The 21,383-nt window shown below is 41.1% G+C and overlaps 1 protein-coding gene across 1 annotated transcript in view; it reads right to left on the bottom strand.

The window, feature by feature from the left end:
• syn3 (synapsin III) overlaps window positions 1–21,383 on the bottom strand; it is a gene marked incomplete at its 5' end in the record, with an annotated part of 94,936 nt that overhangs the window by 13,488 nt on the left and 60,065 nt on the right. The window contains one exon of the mRNA XM_080051261.1: window positions 797–859. Coding sequence (XP_079907387.1) covers window positions 797–859 — 63 coding nt within the window. The remainder of the gene's footprint in view (window positions 1–796; window positions 860–21,383) is intronic.

Genomic DNA, 21,383 nt, shown 5'->3' with positions numbered 1-21,383 from the left:
TTTGATTTTGAGACTAGTCAAAGCTGTGGTGATCATATCACATGTTTGATTTGCATGACTGGAATCTAGACACATCAGAATATGGGCCTGACATCTGAGCAGGTGAAAGTGGAAATGTTGACCTGTCTGTTAAAGTCTGTTGTAAGTGTGACACAGTGTCTTTTCCCAATGAGTGAGGAATAATTCTATATTTTGGTGGTCACACTTAATCACCTTCTTGCCAAATGAGCAGACTGATACCGCTATCATAATTGTCAGCTAAATTTGAAGCTACGAAAAGACAAGTAGATTAATATAAAGATGGAAGCAGGGAGTAACGGCTGCCCAAAGGTTAAATAACTGTTTCCAACATCCAAAGCTTAAGCATGCATATTTTTTTAACCTTTGGACGGAGCCACGGTAGTTGTTCCCCTTGTTTCAGGATGTATTTTTTTTTGTTGCCTTTATTTATACAGGTAAATCCCATTGAGACCGGAGACTCTTTTTCAAGGGAGACCTGTTCACATTTACACGTTACCATTCACACACCGATAGCAGGCTAACTATCGATATTCACACGAGGCAAGGTGGGTGAAGTGTCTTGCCCAAGGACACAACAACCATGACACAGGTGGCAGGGCGGGAATCGAACAGCCAACCCTTCGATCATTGGCCGACCCGCTCTACCACCTGAGCCACCGCCTCTATAACATCTAGGTCAGGGTTAGGCCTAAAAGTTAAGGGTTGAATTAGTTTGAAAACATTTGATTTGGACAAAGATATGAGAAACAAATGATGGTAGTGTAAAGGAACTCACCTTTCCCATGCCAGCGTAGGCGTGACCCATCTTGACCACCACAGGGAAGGAAGGGGTTGTAACCTGCAGACAAGAGAAACATTAGGTTATTAGCTTTTGTGTTAGCATTGATCTTTGCATTGCAGGGTGGGGGTGTGGAGTTTATTTTCTTTCTTGGCATCTAAACAGCTCTCCTATACACAGTGAGAACAGCGTGATACTAAGTGAGATTGACATGGTAAAAGGTCATCTTTTAAATTTGCTTTTTAATTCAGTGAAGGGTGTTAAGTTGATTTTTAGACCTGCTTTATTAGATAGTTTTTTGCCACTTGATGGCAGCAGAAAGCTAGCTGTAACACAACACTGGTGAAATATCACCATATCACATGGGCTCGCTTGGTATGTTAGCAAAAAAGCTAGCATCTCTTAAACATCCAGCAGATATGGAGTAAAATTGTCATTTTTCGGCTACTAAATAAATAAGTCCATTATTCAGTCTCCGTTAAGTTCTGTTTCTGTCTGCACCAAGTCCTGAGGGAAATATATTGCTCCTAAGCAGCTAATGCTTAATGCTAACTATTTGGCTGTTTGTGTGTTTGGTGCTGGGCAGCTAGTGTTGATCAGTATTTCCACTAAAACTACTTTTTCTGAAAATACTATGCTAATGAGAGTATTTAGAGTGAACCGACAACAGTAAATGTGGACTCGCAGACCATAAACCAACACAATGTATAGATAAGTGCTAAACAATGCGCACTTGTCCTGAGTGGAACTGCATAGTTCTGTGATAATGCTCTCTGGGTAAGCCCTATCAACACCTTTTAAATGACACAAAATCCTTTTAATGGGTTTTTGATTTAAACATATTGAGTATAACAGCTTTAAATAGATTGCCAAAGCCTTAAAAAAGGGATTAAAATATGCTTTAAGCCTGCTTTTACTACTAAGATTAGAACCCTATGAGAACCCTAAAAGTTGGAAGCTAAGGGTATGATGGTGTCAACCGTTTGGAAAAGAATATCAAACATGGAAGGAACATTCAGAACTGTACTTGGTGTTCTAAATATACAGTTAGACAGACATGTGGTAAACACCACATTGAGAGACAACCAAAAAGCTAAAATACTATTTCCTTTGCAACTGAGTTGGATGTGAACATGAAGTGTCCAGAACCGTGGCCTTGTAAAGAAATGCATTTGGCTCTCATGCCATACCGCTGAACCTAAAGCTGCCCAGTTTAGGAAGCATGAGGTGTAGTCGGAAGAATGTTGGTTTATTACACAAAAGAGTGAGGTTCTGGGAAGCTGGGTGGAAGACCACAACTCATTGGGATGGGTTTGGATAAACCAGACGGACTGCAAACATGCTATTTCTCATAGTTTGTACAATTGAAGTGGGTGAAACATAAACAGATTACTTCAAACCTCCCTGTGGTTTAAACGCCCCTTGATAAATCCACTGATATGATTGTAAATGGGATGTAATCTTAGAGGGACTTTTCCAGTTTTCAAAAGCACTTTCCCCACTCTTGTGTAATAGCTCAGCAAGGCAGCAATGCCAGGTTAAGATGATGATTTTTTTAAGGTTTAAAAACAGATATTGCACATGCACTATGCACAATGATCCAATATTTGAATGGAGCTTGGCACTCAGTATGGGGGTTTGGTATTATTTTAGATAGTTGTGATCATTCCTGAAGGTACATTTTCCCCCATGTTTATGAAATTCAGAATGCTTTGATGTATGTTGCACTTTCACAAAGGTATGTCTAAACTTTCACACAAAGTTTACACTGATTATTTGTGCGGGCACCTCCAAACGATAGCCTACATTTAAACAAACCTAGTAACACAACATGTTCAGGCCAGAGGAACACGACCAGATCATGCCTGGAGATCTAAGTTCAAACCTTCGAGGAGGAAGGGGAACGCCTAAACAGCTGCTATCACTTCATGCAAACCGTTGCAAACAGTTGACAGGACTGCACATCCTAATGTGGCTGTCAGCTAGTTTTATGCAGAGCCTTGAGCAGACATGGAGCTTCTAGAGGGTGTGAGCACCGCTTCTGTCGACAGCTTTTGACAGTACAGGCCTGGCCGACACGCTGCCAAGATAAAGTGTACTCTAATTGTATCCATTATCACTTCACAAGTGCCAGAATACAGAAGGGAGGTGAGGTTGTCTCAAGAAGTCCACTTCATTATCCACTGTCAAGTGATGTACTCTATGTGTGTTAAGCACAACATAAAAAAGGCCAAGTGGAATAATCAGTATGATACATGAATAAAAACCAAATCCTTATTAAGATATTTGTATTGTGTGTGTTTACTTATACTGTTTTTTTTGTCCGTATGTAAAAAACTGAAAAACCAAAAAAAAAAAAGTAAAAAAAAAAAAACACTAAAAAAAACAAAAAAAAAACAAAAAAAAAGTAAAAAAAAAAAAAAAAAAGATATGGGCTATATATATATTTGGAGTCAAAGTGTGACATTTACTCTAGTTATCACTCATTACTCTGGATTGAAATGAAACAAGGACAACAAGTTTAAAGTTATAATACTATTTGTTTAACTGTTAAGTGCTGACTTTCACTTAATGGATATACTACCGAACAGGCAAAGTTGGCAACTTCCCTGGGGCCCCAGATGTCCAAAAGCTCCAGAAAAGCTTCAGGGTTTAGGGCAAATTGGGTTTGATTTAAATTGGCAATGGTGTGTGATGTTAACATCCATACAGTTTTAACAGTGTAGAACTGATAACAGTTTTAATCTACACACAATTATTGATCAATTTAACATCAGGATTATGCTCATAGACACACACATGGGAAACCAATGAAGTTTTTGAGGACAAACAGGGAGATGTTCTAAACTGGCACAGTCTATTATCTGGCCTCAACCTAAGTGACCATGTTCATTACGGCAGAAGACCAGAATTCAGTCATATAGTCCATGAAGAAAGGACTTTTTGTTTGAGGTCATAAACTTCAAACAAATATTGACAAAGAAGGGTCTACAACTAAATAATAAAGTATTGAATAGTCTAAGCACGGACATTAAAGAGACCTTTTTTAAGGAATGAAGTTGGTTTGATGGCTAACAGCGACATTAGATCATAATCCATGCATGCATAATGTTTACAAACAGCAGGCCATATGGGAGAAGTCAGAAGTTCAAAACTTGTAGCAGTTGCGAGTGTGCATCACATGACGAATGATGACATGCCTGAGGTTTAGCGAGTATCTGCGAGGAGCACATAACAGTGTATGGACGTCTGTTTGTGTGCTGGAGTGCGTCGGCTGTTGGGCTGTAGCCTCCCACTCTGTCTGGACATGCTCTTTTCCCGTCATTCCCACCAGTGTGGCAAAGAAGGCAGACGCTGAACATGTTGGGGGGGGGGGGTTGAGGGGGGAGACAACCACTTCCTCTGCCCCTGGTGAAACCTGAGCGTCAGACGGAGACGTGCGCTCACTGCTGTTCTTCTGATGGACTCACAGACCACACAAAATGTGATATCGCTGATAGTACAATATCAGGGAATGAGCAGATAAACGCTAGATTTCCCTTATAGTTCAACAATATTTACATGACTTACATCACATTCAAGCCGTTATGTAATACTTGTTTTTTTCAGAGTCTGCATATTGCCTGCATGTTTATAAGCCTGGTCAGACAGTATTAAATTCATCATTCAGAAATGTATGGTTCTAGAAGCTCGGTGACATATAGAGTACTTGCAGGGGTAGCATGCTAACGGCTTACACCCTAGCAAGCCAGGAACGCGCTAGTAACAACATCTCTCTGAGCTTCTTTCTATTTTGTCTATACTGTCCCATTTACTCCTCAATTTTATGCTTATGGTAGCACATCATTTCACTTATTAAAGAGTCAATGTAGGGGTAAAAAATGCTAAGTGACAGCTAGCAGCAATAATCTATTTTGATTTATGTAAGCGTATGTGTTTCATCCATTCAGAAACTTTTATGTAGAATTTGCAATATGAATAATGTATACTTTAACAAACTTTGTATTCTTGTCTGTTGGCGCTTCCAAAATAAAGTAAGAAAAACGATCTGTGTTACTGGTGTGAACTGTGGCTGGAACCTTTGCCTCAGACATAAAGGGGGGGCTATTTTATGGGAATAGTCTTCATTTTGCAGTGAGGGAAATTTACGAGATTGTTTAACAAAACAAGTTTCCGTCTTTAAAAACAGTATTGGTGGCCATTAGTGTGACCTCTAATATGTGGAAATTCTCTTCAACTGTCTGTTTCAAGCACACCACTTGGTCTTTTGTTCCCGGCAGAAATCTGTAAAAGGCATCCACTGTGGTAAAGAAGTTTTAAAAGTCACATGCTGAATAAGCAAATTACATGGTGGGTGATTTCACCAGTCTAGGTTTTTATTTTGTTATACACAGGCTCCCTTCATTTACAGTAAAAGTGCCAGACGACCGGGCCTGGCACACCATGGAAATACTTCAGGGAAGCCCCATCAACCCCCACACACATCTCCTCCCTCTGTCTGTACATGCAATGCTTGACGTGTGAGTGAGTCATACGGTATTGTCGCTCAGGTCAGTGTCTGAAAGTGACTTCAAAACACCTCCATGTGACATTCCAATCCCAAACACTTTCCTCAGCACTCCACTGGAAGTTTCCAGATCCCACTTACCCCGTTTAAAACCATGATAAAATATGTGTAACCATTATTGATGTATTTGTAGCTCCAGACATTTGCGTTTCTTTCACACCAATTCAGACTGATCACAACTACAGCTGATATCCCTCAAGCTGAAAAAACAATTACCACAAGTTAAATTCAGAAGCCGTTCTTCCTCTGATGATCTTTCTCTGACCAACCATAGGAGTGGACCTTAAAGTACTCAGGAACATTTGAACATTTACGATTGCATGAAAACTTGGACGAAGTGCGTCTGCAGAGGAAGAATGTGTCTTATAATCAAAATCTCACAGCTACTAAATGGATATTGTAGTAAGATGTGTCTGTCACCTGCTAGGTGAAACCGTAGCTTTCCCTTATCAAATCTCTACTATTATAAATTGGGATCAAACTAGATCACATTTTGATTTAATAAGGGGTTTGGGATTATATTTAAAATGAGCTAAAACTCCCTAGATGATTTAAGATGCTAAAATGCCAAAACAAAGCACTATGGGAACATTCAGCATGTTTTGGCTTTAAGTGCTTAAAACGTCTCTAATCCCAACAACATTAGAAAAGATTAGGATTCAAATAACTATGCCTTTACAGCAACATTCATTTATTTTTTGGCTGCTTGGGTCCAGCAGAACGACCTCTGTCCACAGCTTTGGATAGTATCATGGTATGAAGTCGGCCACAAATTTGCCTATTTACACATCCAGCTGACATGGAGCATTATAAGTTTTCATTTGGAGTCATATTTCTGGCCAATCTTCAGTCTCCTTTAAGCTTTGTTTTGGTCTCTCCACACCAACTCCTGAGTTAAAGGTGCAGTGTGTAATATGACATCATCAAGAAAGTTCTACAAAGTTCTAGAATGCAACGCTCCCTGGGTAACCCCACCCCTTTAGAATAATAACAGAAGCTACAGTGGCCTTCAAGGACAAGAACAATTCTACATTTTAAACAATGCACCTGATGACATTCCAACTATGACACTTTCAAGATGGCGGCACTAGGCCTTGGTCCAAAATATGCAGAAATATGGACATATATGAGACCCTTTCTAAGGGGAAAAAATAATAATTAAAAAAAAAATTCAGCTATTATGCACTAAATTAAATGTACTTATGGATATTATAATTACTTTCTACAAAATCTGCTAGGAAATAAAACCCAAAATTCTACACACTGCAGGTTTAAATATCTGACTCTTTAGCAAATAAATAAAGATCTTTGTTCACCAGCTTTGTAACTATGCTAGCTAGCTGAGTAACTATGTTCATATAAAATATGTATAAGAGCATGTGTAAAAGAACAAGCGAAAAATGGATGTCACACACACAGACACACGCGCGTAGAGAGCAGTGCGGTGCTTCAGCTGCTGAGCAGAATCAATCCATGGGGGCACATGCATTATCCAACAAAACACATGGTGCATCCATCCTGCATTTATGATCCTTTAATTTTTATTATGGCCACTCAAACCTGCCACATCAAGGAGAAGACATGAAGCGCAATGGGCTTGGGCAGACGACGGGAGCAGGGGACCCCGACCCAGAATCCCTTTCAAGAGCCCGACCACAGCGGGACCAAAGACAGTCTGCCCACATCAAACCCTTCATGTGGATTAAGTGGGCCTCAAGAGACTAATAATCTTAATTGTGCGAGTCCCAACGAAGTCACCGACTGAATTCATACACCTGACAGGAGTGGATCCAGCTCTCTTGTATTGCATGTAAATGTGTCAGTCGTTCCACATGAAGGCAGAGGTGTAACCTTTCACTTTGAACCAATATAAATTTGATAGGTGGGCATTGGAATTAAACTTTTATTATACTGCAAATCCTTACTTTATACTGCGATGATGGGAAAAGCAGCTCAATATGAAGTGCAGATGAGCGCTTCAAACACATTAACCAGGAGTGGTGTAGCGTTTCAACTGTCTGAACGTATATAGAGCAATAAAACTGGAGAATCAAGGGGACGGTTGTTACCCGCACCAGTTATTGCCATCAGTAAGCTGTCATTGGAGGAACTTCGTTTTACTATTTCAAAGATTTTATCAATTTGTTAATGGCTCTTCCCAAAAACCTGGTTCTTCATGCTAAGCGATAGGCACCTTAATGTAATCAAATAGTTTACAGAATATTTGTACGTAGGTAGTATTCAAAAGGTACTTGCACATATGCATGTATTCAAACAATATCTACTGTAATAATAGTTCAACATTTTCTATTTGTACATATGACTAACTGAAATTAGTTTCAAGTGAACAAAACAGAAAGTAAAATAACCTCAGACTTCCAAAGACATTCTTCACATGTCGCCTACTATCAGTGACATAAGCATGACACATACAGTAGTTCCTGGATACGCAACCATATAACAGACATTTTCCATTTGCCATGGCAACCCCCCCTGTGCTAACATCCGCCCAAAATTGCAACAAACAGTAGACATCCATGGTGTTAAAGTGTACGCAGTAAAAGCCGCCTAATGGGGCATGGTAATTATTGTCGTGGAATGCAAAGCTCATCTGGCTTACATTAGGGTCCGTCGTGGTGTATTTCCATGAGGGAGACAGCTGTGTGGGAAACACAACTTATTCCCGAGGATGGAAGTTTCCAGGGTGGGCTCTTCCTAACAACACCGAGGTGCTGATGGAGAAGTGACGGAGACGGTTGCTGGTGTCTTCCGGCGGTCCAGCCACCTGCTTTGTCATCACAACTCGCTAAGTGACTGGGAGTGGCAGAAATGTACAGTTGACCATAACGCTTCATCTGCGAAACTTTATGAGTCAGTGTCAAATCAAAGCAACAGCTGTACCAAAAGTGTCAACATATTCTGGATGGAACTCGTTTGTTAAGCGGAAGTTGCAACGACTGTTTGTCTCATTCCTATGGAAGAGGGCCACAGGATAGGCCGTAATACAGGGCTATTATGCATTTCGGAAAATACTCTTTAGTTAAAAAAACTCATAAGTGAGACGCTATTAAAACACAAACAATGCATCATTGCCATAGTCGTATTTCTCAAATCTTTTTGTGTCCCGTGACCCTTATTCTTATCGCGTATTTTGGAGGTTCATCCCAGTGCAGACTGATAAAAAAAAAATACTGGCTGGAACCTACTTATTAGATAAAAAAACTAAATCAACAAATAGCAGCACCTTCTGCCAAGCACCTTAGTATACTGCATCATTACTGAATATCAGTTCAGTTCTGTGCCCACAAAGACTTCCTTAGCTATTGTCCCTCATCTCATCTGCATTTAATAAAGCCATTAATTAAGTCAGGCTAATAATGTGGCTCTAGGGATGGCGATGTAGGTCAGTAGGCTGGTCCAACACTTGACTCCAGACTGAAATATGTCGACTACCTTTAAAGGGATTGTCCTCAAAGAGTGTGCACACATTCATGGTCACGAGAGGTTACGTCTCACTCACTTCAGTCGTCCCTTTGACTTTTCCTCTCCCATAGTCCTAATTTGGAGTCCTCTGTGGCCTGTAGCCTAGCTATTGTAGCTATGTACTGTATGTAGACTCTGAGCTACACCATAATCCCTAAATGCACAACTAGAAATCCTCCTGTATGCAGAAAATGCTGACCAAATCTGCTCTTATTGGAGTTTCTTTTAATGTCTCAGTGATCTCACAGGTGGTTAATATTACAGATGGTGAACCGATATCATTTAATAACAGAACATAGCCACTACTTGGGTCCAGTCTATTCATTTTTAAATAAACTGATTTGTTTGAAAGTCGGTGTTAAGTAAATGTCCAGACTGTCCTCAAGCAGAGCTTTATTCAGTCCATCTTCTCTGCGGTCGTTCTGTAATCGGGACCTGGACAGGCCTTATTAGCACTAATCAATTCACTAACCTACATTCCTGCTTGAGAAGGAAAAGGACAGACGGGCCTCAGGCGAGCCAATCCTGCAAAAACCATCAACGCTGTGCCACATTCCTCCCAGTCTAAAGGAAAAGTGATGTTTCTTTCCCATTTTCCAGGGGCTCCTGCAGTATTAGGTCTCGGAAAAGCCTCGGGAGAAATGAAGTGACTGTTTGCAGTATTGGCTAACCCTGTCCCGTGATCCAAGGGGCGGAATGGAATCGTTCACTCAATCCCTCCAGCTCAGTGATGCTGGCGAAAACAATCGTGGTTGCACACGTGCATCCGTGAGCAACGTGACAGATAAAAAGGTGCGCAAACATGAGGAACTTTGACTTACTATGAGGTCAAATGTATTTTCTGCGACACTTCTCATTCTCATTTCCCCACACAGTGAGGTCAGAGGTCAGGGTCACACATTGCTGGCAGTTTTTGTCCTACACGACAGCCGCTCAGCTGCCGTACAACTATCCAGTCGACTCTCCGTCACCACCTGGTTTCCACGAAAAACTTCTATGAAGTATTTCCTTGAATGAGTCCTTCCTGCACCATGTCCTGCTCCAATATCCTGTTTCCACAGGAAACACATTAAATAAAGAAAGCCGGATGATCTAAATATGCAGCTTCATTGTAACAATCAGGATACAAATCAGATGTTGGAGTTGTGATGGAGCGTTGCTTTAACTACTATGACACGAGGCTTTATTCAGTGGTTTGCCTCATTCTCATGCAACATTATCAAGACATTTATAGCTCACCACAAACAGGAATTGAATCCGGCAAAGTTATCAAGTTACTTTCTTTCAGTGCACACACAGGACGTACAGGTAACGGATCGTGAGGAAATATTCACTGATTTTGACAAAGAGTGATTTTGACAACAAGCATTCTCCAAAATCGTCTACCTTTAATAATATATTTTTTTTCATGTTCCACTATAAATATTTTTGTATTCATTAGAGTGGAAAGAGCGTGTAGGGGGATGCTGTGTCAAGATTATGATTATACTCACTGCAATCTCACAACATGACAGGTACTTCAGGACATATCTGCTGCTGATAAGGCCATAGGGACACTTGAGGCGTCAGCAACTTTTTGACAGCGGAGGAAGGAAAGGCGGGCTTCTACAGAGTACATACCAGGGCTCAGCCCAAATGTCAGCACCGCCACTGTTTCCAATTAAGTCACGGTACATAGGGAGGAGAGAGGAGAAACATCAAGAAGGAAGATGTTTTGGAACAGCTGGATGTGGCAAACCTAGTCTGTATTTATACTAGCTGTGCAAGCAGCAGGAATGGGTGGTACTCTGTAATGAATACACTACAGCACTACTAAGGCGATGACTATGATACACTTAGATATCATAAATATCTAGATTGCAATCAGGCTGTTCAATTCTTTAAATGTGCAGTCATTTATAATCCTCATCTGGATTTGCATCAAAATACACAGTTTGATAATCACAGTGATTGGCTGATGGCACTGATACAAGGAAGAAGAGAAGCAGAATATTAATCACAGTGTTATGTTCATCTAAATGTAATATTTTGCAGTGGTGCAATACAATGCTAAAAGTTTATCAGAGTTTGCAGGGTTGCTTGTAAGTAAGTGCCCCAGTGGGACAATAAAATGTGGCACTTACAGAAAAATGCTAATGAGTTTCAAAAAACAAGATTGAGATTTGAGAGTGTTCATGTTTGTTTGATTTGCAAAAATGAGGCTTCTATTTGACAACCAAGAAATGTTCGTATATGGAAAGAATTTTCTCCAAACAAAGAACCTAGACCATTTCTGACACTTTGGGGTTTAGTTTCGAGCTGTAATGTAAGCACACACTTTTAAAGCTTTTTTTAAATACACTATAATTAGAAATAGATTATTGCTCCATGGCCTATCCCATGATCAATCAGATTTTTTCAGGAATATGTTAATTAGATTTACATAATAGGCTAATAATTCACTTCAAGTCACTTTCGGAATATCAATGCAGAGTGTAGACATAATTCAGGTAATAGCTTAGGGCAGTGCCCCCATACCTTTGCTGCTTATAATTCCTTTAATCAAAATATGTCACAGATTTGATGACAATGATTTTAACAAAAGAACATTTCTATCCAAAATGTTTTATTTGTAAAGTAAAAGTCTAGTTTCCTTAAGGAGTCATACAACGTGGGACCCCTCAGTGCTATCTTGTGAGTTATTCTGGGTGTCCTGACCCTCAAGTTGGGAACCATTGCTGATATAACCACTACATTACACAACTGATTTTGGGGGGCATTTTAATAAGTTCCACAAAGACACATAAGAAACCAACACAACAGAGGGTTGAGTGTTTGTGATATGACTCAGATCCCCACCACAAAGACACTGTTATTGAAAGCTATCTAAACACCATTATGAATTTCTTAACAGCTAGAAAAATAATTGCATCATTCGACTGTGTTCCCATGCTGGTTATAAATGTTTGTGTAGTGTCTCCTGTAATGGGGGGATTCCAGCATAAAAATAAGTGTGGGATGACTTACCTCCTGCTGTGGTTTCTTCAGCTAATCATGATCAACTATGGTCAAAGCCCACACCCTCTGGTCTCAACCAGTTCATCACTAGCCACAGAAACACTGAGCTGTCTCAACGATGAGGTATAAAAGTAAAAACTCCCAACAACACTTTATCATAAACTAAACATAACGTAGGCCTACATGGGATCTCTCCATTGAGATTATATTTTTCTTCTTACGGACAACTCAGACCTCGCAATATCATGCCCAGATATGTATTTGGCACAAGATGTTCCAGTGATCTTTAACATGGTTCCCAGCCAAGGGTCCCAAGACAAGGGACATGATAAATAAAATAATTGGAAGAAAAACAAGTCTATTTTTTATTTTTTTTAAGATATTTTTTTGGCATTTTTTATGCTTTATTGATAGTGTAGAGACAGAGCTGAAATGGGGCAGAGAGGGGAGTGACATGCAGAGAACGACCGCGGGCTGGAATCGAACCCGGGTCCGCTGCTGGCCCGAGGCCCATGGGGGGGACGCCCTACCAACTGAGCTAAGGGCACCCCCAAAACAAGTCTATTTCTAATGCAAAAAAATTAAAAATCTCCTCCAAGTTTTCTTGTTCGTTTCTTGCAAGTTAGAAAATGACTAACCCTCTCATTGCCGTTAAAAGTTAAGTCAGCAATTCTGGAGAAAGCTTTTTGTCAAAATCAGTGAACATCTCCTCTCGATCCACTACCTAAAAATATCCGGTTTTAATACACAGCCTAGGCTCTGTAAACTGGTATGTAAACAAAGGGGGCCCACCATAGCTAGCAACATGTCCATCCAGCAAGAAGGGTGTCTGTAACCATAACCTACGGCTGAATGAATATACTTTAGAGGACACATATTGTGCAAATGTTCAGGTTAAAAATTGTAATTTGGGTTACTACTAAAACAGTTTTCATGGTTTAATGTCTGTCTGAAACGCTCCGTTTTAGAGCTTGTCGCTCTAATACCTTGTTTCCACCGAGTAGAGCGGGTCGGATCAGAGCGGTTCGGTCCGGGTAGTTTGGCTTTTCATTTGCCAAAAATTGGGTAGGGTACGGTTTAAGCGCACCTAACCGCTCAAAGCTGCTCCTAATTTAGGTACTCCTCCGTTGGGGTACCAGCCGCCTGAAAGGGTGCCGAAAAGGCGGAGCTACACATGCCGTCCGTTTATTGGTCGAAAGAATCATTTCCGCCGTGTGTAGTCACCTCGGCAAGAGTAAAGAGACTCTTGTGTTTTGGCGAAAATGTGGGCGCAGCACTGTTTATTGTGTGGTGTTTTTCCTCGTCATTAAATTAATCAGTTGGCTACACTGTGTCCCACTGCTACAATGTCACGTAGCTGCTGCAGCCAGCGCTGTTCGCTCACTGTCTCTATAGGTGCCAACACACTGCACACCGCCGCGCGGCGAGTTAGAAAGTCAATGTATTTCGAGCGCCGCCGCGCGAATGGGCGGCCAGCGGCGAGCGGCGAGCGCGGCTAGGGCCGCAGAAGTTGAAAATATTGAACTTTTTGCCGCCGGCCGCGCCGCGATAGCCAATCAGCGTTGAGCTCCTTCCGACGTCACTCGCTTCGGGACGACTGACAGAGGAAATTAAGATGGATGAAAACATAATAGTCACAGTTTGCTCCCATAAGTTCTGTGAATAGCCTCTGTGTCTATTGCCTGCTGTGTACAGCTATCAGTCTTTCTTTATGAACCAAGTTAGCACCGGTTAGCTTGGGTAAAGCACCATCAGTACAGCAGACTGGTGCTCTCAGCACCGGTTAGCACCAGCGCCACATATCCGGGCGGCGGACACAATATAACCCAATATGATCACGCGGCGCGGAACCTGCGATTCGCGCGGCCAACCGCCGCGCCGCGGTGTGCAGTGTGTTGGCACCTTATCAGTTGCACCGAGCCGTCTCTGTGCGTTTACGCTCACAACAACACAGGAGGAATAAATAAAGAAGCGGCTGGTTTGACCAAGCAAAAACGAGAGACCGCTGGCTTGACCACAGTTGTTCCACAGCCCGATAGTTTGACCCATATTCTGGCGGCGGCTATCGCAGTCCAGCCTAAACCCCGCCCTACCAGTAAGGGTAGGCGGTGGAAACGCCACCACCGAGGTTCTTAAAAGTGAGCTGTCCCGCTCTGAGCCGCTCCGCTCCGACCCGCTCTACTCGGTGGAAACGAGGCATAAGACCCCCTTTCCAAAAGCCCAGTCTACTCTGATTGCCCCAGAATCTGACTGCTAGTTTGACACTGCCAGTTAGCTTCAGAGGTATTCCAGAGGTGTGCTTATCACAAGTGGAAGTAGTGATAATTTAGGTTGGAAACAAGGGAGCGAGGAAAAATCAGACTGGGGCTTTTGAACACAGGTTGTCAATAAGGGGGAGGTGTTTTTTCTCATACTTTGTGAGTCTTGTCACACTCATAATTATGTTGAAAAATAGCATTTGTGCATAATAGGTGACCTGTAAATAGTTTAATTAGAATATGGCTCACAAATACTGCTTGAAATAAGTGATAGTCCAAAGGTCTTGCAGGATCCTTTTGGTTTTTGTTGAAAAGTCCAATGATAAACCATAATGTCTGCTGCATTCTCCACTTCCCACAGAGACACTGAAATGAAACTATTCTTAAAATATTAGCTCTTCTCCGAGCAAAGGTCAGATGACGCATTCTTAAACTCATTAATTTCCTCAACTTCCTGCCAACCATCATGAGTAGATAACATAGCAATGAAACTCTACATCTGCTAAAACAAGAGGAAAAAAACTGACAGAGGGGAGTCCTGACAGTGTGATGTGATTTTCTAAATTTAAACCTGCTCCCTCCCACTCTGTGACGTCAGCACCCTGTGGACCCCGTTGACACCCTGGACCCCTGACCCAATGGTGACTCACTGGCTCTCCCTCGACCATCTTCCCTAAATTAACTTTCCCTCTCCGCCTCCCACATGGACCTTCTCTGCTCTGCTCAGGTTTCTGGTAAACGTTGGCTTTAAAAAAAAACGCTTCAGAGCAGAAGACACACCGGTATGATTTACTTGTGTCTCCCACATAAACTCTGCTCCAGGCAAATTAATTGGGCACACTGCGGTACTGAGAAGGAATAACACAGTGGTTTATGGAAGAGGGGAACGGGTAAACACACTTCTTAGTTTGTGTTCCTTTCTCAAAACATTTTAAGTGGTTATTTAAGAAACGGGTTTCGCCTTCAGCCTCAATCTCTCCCACAGCCCATCAGTGTGCTTCTACTGCATTCCCAGTATGAGCTGATGAGAAATTTCCCATAGTCATTAAACCCGATGTTTACAGATTCTGATCAGTCCAGCTTTAAGTCATTCAAATGATGTGTTCTAAATGTATCGTACTGAATTATGTACCTTACCTAAATATACTGTATATACCTTTTTCATGATTGTTGTACTTATTGACATGAAAAGGTCACATGTTATTGCTATGGTGACCTAGTTTGGAAATGCAGAATAGAATGATTCTGGGACTTAAGCGAACAGCCATCAATTGGTTTTCACCGTGCTCAGCATCAAACCCAGTTTAGGCATTCCCTCAACCTTAAGGAATTCCTCAAAGCTATTTCCATGCTGTCATGTGTTTATGGTTAGGCCTGGTGTCTCATGCCATATTACAACATAGTCATTTTGTGGGGTTTCCTGACCGCCTGCACACCAAATATGTACAGTAGAATGCAACAGGGGACCCTGCGTCTGAGCAGCGAGCGCCGTGGTTGCTTTTGGCCATCCTGAGCAGGAAGTCACTGAGCGTTCATCATATTTTATTGCAGGGGGAGTCCCATTGTGAACGGGATCATGGGTCAGGGCCATGTTTGTGTTTTTCCTTCTCTGATGTCTTAACTGCACATCACATGACAGACGTGCTGGAGTAGGAAACCCTGGGAGCATCTGTTGAAATGCTCAGTGACTGAACGTCTAACTAAAGCCACACCAGGCCTCTGTATCTCTTCCTAGTCCACTGGGAGGGTGGAGATGGCAAAGCAACTCAAACAACCGATATCTAACGGTCCTGACAGCTCTCAGATACTGAGCTTTGAGCTCATTCCAACAATCCAGCTCCTCCATTGTTCAGATACAAGCAACAATGATAGTTTAGTAATGATAGTAAATAACATCGCTTCACTCCGAAAACGAGGAAGTCTGACAGGTCTTGTGTCCGTTTTGTCCTAATTAGGTGTTTGTGGATGGAACCACCAACCCTGTGTAAGTGAACATTCACCATAATAACTATAAAAGGTGATAATGTGTCAGTGTTGTGTTTAGAGATTGTGGTGCTGCCCTCAAGTGGCTGAATTTCTTTTTTTATATATAACAATCAATGTTTTCACTTATAAAATGTTGAAGTATAAAGTAGTTTTTTTGGTTAATATACCAAAATGGAACCTTTATTGTACATACGCTGATAACTAAACTTCTTTAACAAGATTCAACCTCTTCCAATGATCTGGGAATACCATGTAATGGCCATATTATGTAATATTACCACTCTATCACAATCACATTAAATAGCACCTATTAATAGAAGTAATCAGTATTCAAGTGGGCTACAAGTGTTTCCTCTCTGTCAAAGCAGCCACCCAAGAAGTTGGAGAAGGATCCATCGCCCACACCCAACATCCCAAATCCTCCTTGCGACCTGAGAACTGAGGTCAACTCTCTCTGCAACTACCAAACATCCGCTCACTGTTTCCCTCCGGTGACACCACTTGTACCAGTGCTGCTCACAGCGCAGCGCTCCAGAGCAGGGGTCGTCTCTGGCCTGTCCCACTTAACTGGAATGGCATGTGGGCTGTGCAACAGTGCTGCGTGAGTCAGGCCTGGACTCTCTCCCTTGGCGACCGTCGCTCCCAGCGGTGCAATCTTTTCAAGTCTCTCCTCTTCCTGTGTCTCTTTAGCGGCTTGTCAGTCGGATGAAAGGTATTTCCTCTGAGTCATCGCTCTGTTTCTCTTTTGTCAGGCCATAACCGCGCAGGACTCAAAGACCTCCGGTACACAATACTGTTGTCTGCTCCCCCGGCGGCAGGACAGCCTCAAAACAGGCCTTTTTCTATAATTGGACTTATTCAGATGAAATGCACTTTGCTCTGCGTTATGCTTACAGTATGTTGGCCTAGTTTGGAGACATCATTTCCACAGGGTTCCACATTTTCTTTTTTCTTTGTTTGTTTTTCTCAGTTGCTTTGACCGAGTCATAGTCACAAGCTATGAGTCTATGACGGACACACATAACCAGAATATTCAGGACACTGTTTTTTTCTTTTTATCTTTTCATCCCATTTCTGACAGCAAAGTTAAAGTAGAGCATACAGAGTGGCGTGTAAGTAGCCCATGCTTTTATTGGTCTAGCTACAAAAGTCAAACATGGTGACCTTGTTATTGGGTTGAAGGCTTCACCTATCTTATTGTAACCTCAACAATGTGAGGACAGCTGTGTGGCAAGAAGACAAGCTGATTTAAGAACAAACAAGTAAGCAAGTGGGCCTTGAGTCTGTTCAGCTGATTACTGCTCCTGTACTCATTCGTAGCTCAGGTTTTTCTGACAAATCGACTCAGCTTTCACCTATTCAGGAAAGAATCCGATTATAATATATTCCATTAAAAAATATATAGAGTTTAATAAAGGTCTTTCTAAGAAGCGCTTGTTTTTTGCAGTTTTTTTTTCGAATGAGAAAGTTCATTTTTGTTTGTCTGTTTACACAAGGCTGTCCCTGATGCTAACATAACAGATAATGCTATAACCACAGGATAAAGTACGCAAAAAGGAAAGAAAACAAGTCACGGCAAGCCAAAGGAATTCCAGCAAAAGATCACAACTTTGCTGCAGTTGACTGTAACTGTTAATACATGGGATTTTAATATGTAATTGTCAAAACTAGCCAATCATTGAGTCACTAGTGTGAAACCATACAAAGTTGTTGAAATCCGGTGCAAAAGATGATCATTACTGGTGCAGGTCCCTCTTGGAAATCTTTTCCGTGTCAATGAGTTTGATACAGTTAGATCTTTGCATAGCCATAATTCTATAAGTTTGTGTTAAGGTAAAAAACAAATTATAATAATAGAGCTGCCCTAGATGCCCCTACTGTAGATAACACCTGATAAAGTGCCCTAAGGCTGCCACTCCAGCATTAATGTGATGAAGAGGCCTCTAGTGTTCCCTTCCATTGGAGAAAACGAGATGGATTATACCAATAGGTGTCCTTGAAATGTTGAAAACATGATGCAGGGCCCTCTCAGGTGGAGAAAACTCTAAAATGCTTTGCAATGCTATAAAGGCTGCCCTAAATCTTAGAAAATAAGTTGGACTCCTACGTGCATCTACGGTTAGATAGTTTTAGTTCTTTACTATTTGAATCTTAATCTTAACTATTACACATAATTAATATTTTTTTGATACTCGCTACATTCCAAGTGTTGCACTTTTATTTGGCTTAATTTAAAAGAAACTTTCTGTCAACCTGCCTCTCAAACTACCTACTTCATTTTGCGGCTCTCTACATTTTTACGAAGGCCCTTTATCAGGAACCTGAGGATGAGGTTGATCTTGTTTCTTTCTGTCCATATCATAGGGAGTAAAGACGGAGAGAATATCAAGAGGAATTTGGTGCAAGTTCAGGTCCATATATCACTCTTTGTCAGAGGCGAGTCTGCAGGACTTGAACACGTAACGAACAATCAATCACAAAACAATATGAGGTGATATCGTCTCCAAACACACAACTTACAATGATTTGTAGCTCCATTGGCTTATGGCCTATTTTCTACACTTTTGAATGTACATATCGGTCTATGTCATGATGGATTTCTCTCTGTATGATAAGTGACCATCTGTGAAAAATGGAGTCTCAAAACACCAGCCTTTGCGGTTTGAATGTTTTATATCGCTGATTCTATATGTGACTACAATACCCCACTGGATGTTTAAGCAGAATTTGCATAGTCTAAAATGTAGGCAATAACTAAATGGAAGAAACATGCCAGTGCACTAGACCAATACACTCACCCAATATAAAGCACCATTTTGACATTTTGGGAAATACGCATTCACACTCTTTCTATTCAGTTTGATACAAATTGTCGGTACGATAAATTTGAGGCTATCACTGGTAGGTTGTTTGCTTGAACTGGAAACGGTCAAAGTGATAACAAACTCCAGGAAATCAAACTAAATGAAAGAATTCTATAATGTTTTATTTTTGCTCCATCAGTTATTTTACATATTGAACAAATGCCAATGCCAAATAACACTTCATAATGTTTACATTTTGCAGTATTGAAATGATAAGAAGGTAGTACTGATATTCTCAACCAAATCTTGGCAAGAAATCTAACATGTGATTTTCCGAAAAGTCCATCTCTTTATCTTTAACTTTAACTTTAGTAGTGATGAGTGATCAAAGGGTGAGCTTCCCCCTTACGGCTTATGATGCTATAATGTAATTCCTTATAAGGTCGGTTTCCTTTTCTTGGCCTTATTCAGGATGTTATCTTTGGGATGTATGTTAGGAATGCAGAGGCTGGTCTGCCCTCTTAATGTACGAGTGAAGTCACATGTCATATTGCTTGAGTGAATCACTCCTTTCCTCAGCCTCCAAGTGACTTCCGTTGAGTCCAAACCTTCCTGTTTTTCATCTAGTCATTTGGGAGAACAAAATGTCAAATCGAAACTTTCACACATTCCGATCCAGTGTCTAACTAATGTGTTGGTTCAGACAACAGGTCAGAGGCTGAAATAATACCTGACCGGCCATTATCAATGGTTAACGGCAGCTGTCCTGTTTCCTCTTATGTCTGACGGAGCCGTTGGATCATTCCAACCTGCTCCGGAACCTGAAGTACCTCTGATAAAACATGACTTTCACGATGGTGATGTTGAATTTCCACACATGGGTAAATGTCTCGTTGTTCCTTTCTGCTATGTGTTGATGCACTGTACCTGAACGCACCGGCGAACAAACACATGGCTTATTTTCCGAGGTTATAGTGAAAGGACAAAAAACATAGTGGATGACGTATTCTTGATGTGAGACACGGGTGAAGGGTGAATGGGAACGGTTAAAGCATTCAGGGCAGTTCCTGTGTATTTTCGGAGTCTAAAATAAAATATCCTGTCGGTTTTATTATAAGCCTGTTCTTTCTGCGGAGCGAGGACAAAATAATGTCGCATTGAGCAGATAAATAAACAACTCCAGTCACCTTCTCCAAATTCATTTAAAAAATGTAACTCCCTTTAAAAAAAAAGAAGAACAGGCTCATTGGTGCAATGCTAAGTACAAATTAAAGGCTATATCTGGCCTTGCAGGTTCTTTGAACGTGAGATAACTGCTAATGAAGGCTCATTGAGGGTCAGAGTTCTCTGCCCTGATTATTTCTGGCTTGGTTATATAACGTCAACCCTTAACATAGCTCCCTCAGTCCGTGCAGATAAGCCTCAGCGGCGATAACGTAACTCAACTTAGGTCCATGAAAAACAGTCAGGAAAAGAGAGAAAAGAGGCTTTAATTGGCTCATTTGACTGATCGTGCCCTGCCACGAACTTGAGTGAATTCATTTCAGAATAATAATCAGACTTAATGAGGCCGTGAGTGCCACAGAAGCAGCTACAGGTAGCACATAAACGTCAAGAAATGTAAAAGTGAAACCGGTTCAAACGTGGTTATCCTCCACAGCTCCTGTTTTTTTTCCTATCTGTTTGTAGATAAACAGCCATCTGGTTACCTCCGATTGCTGCCACAGACTGAAGGAATCTGGCTGCACTCTGTATTCAATATACTGTGAGTATAACTAATTAAGGGGGCGTCCGGGGGTGGGCTGGATGACTAAGTGAGACGTGAGCGAAGACACAATGCTTTTAACAAAATGAAAGAATGGAGCAGCCAATCTGCTTGTGCCTACAGTACGAAGGACACATGTGTTTCCAGGGATCAAGGTATATTAGAACTGACACGATAAGTCAATTAACTACTTAGCACATTAACCAAATCAATTTATGCTAATAACAAGCTAAACATGACCCAATGACCACTTTGTGAATTGTGACAGTCCTTTTTTTGTTTAAATTGCATACCTTAGAGTTCTAGATCTATCTATCTATCTATCTATCTATCTATCTATCTATCTATCTATCTATCTATCTATCTATCTATCTATCTATCTATCTATCAGACCTTTTTTAATAATATACTGTAAGTTGAATGTCCATATTAATATCTGTCTAGTTGACAGGTTTATGTACTTTAAAATATTAAAGGTGCAGTGTGTAATATGACATCATCAAGAAAGTTCTAGAAAATTCTAGAAAGTTCTAGAATGCAACACTCCCTGGGTAACCCCACCCCTTTTGAATAATAACAGAAGCTACTGTGGCCTTCAAGGACAAAAACAATTCTAAATTATAAACAATGCACCTGATGACATTCCAACATGGCGGCGCCAAGGCCTTGGTCCAAGGTATGGAGAAATATGGACATATATGAGACCCTTTCTAAGGGGGAAACA

This window comes from Ammodytes marinus, assembly GCF_949987685.1.
Source record: "Ammodytes marinus genome assembly, chromosome: 22".
In the NCBI taxonomy this organism is placed as follows: Eukaryota; Metazoa; Chordata; class Actinopteri; order Uranoscopiformes; family Ammodytidae; genus Ammodytes; species Ammodytes marinus.
This window is presented reverse-complemented; position numbering and strand designations above follow the sequence as displayed.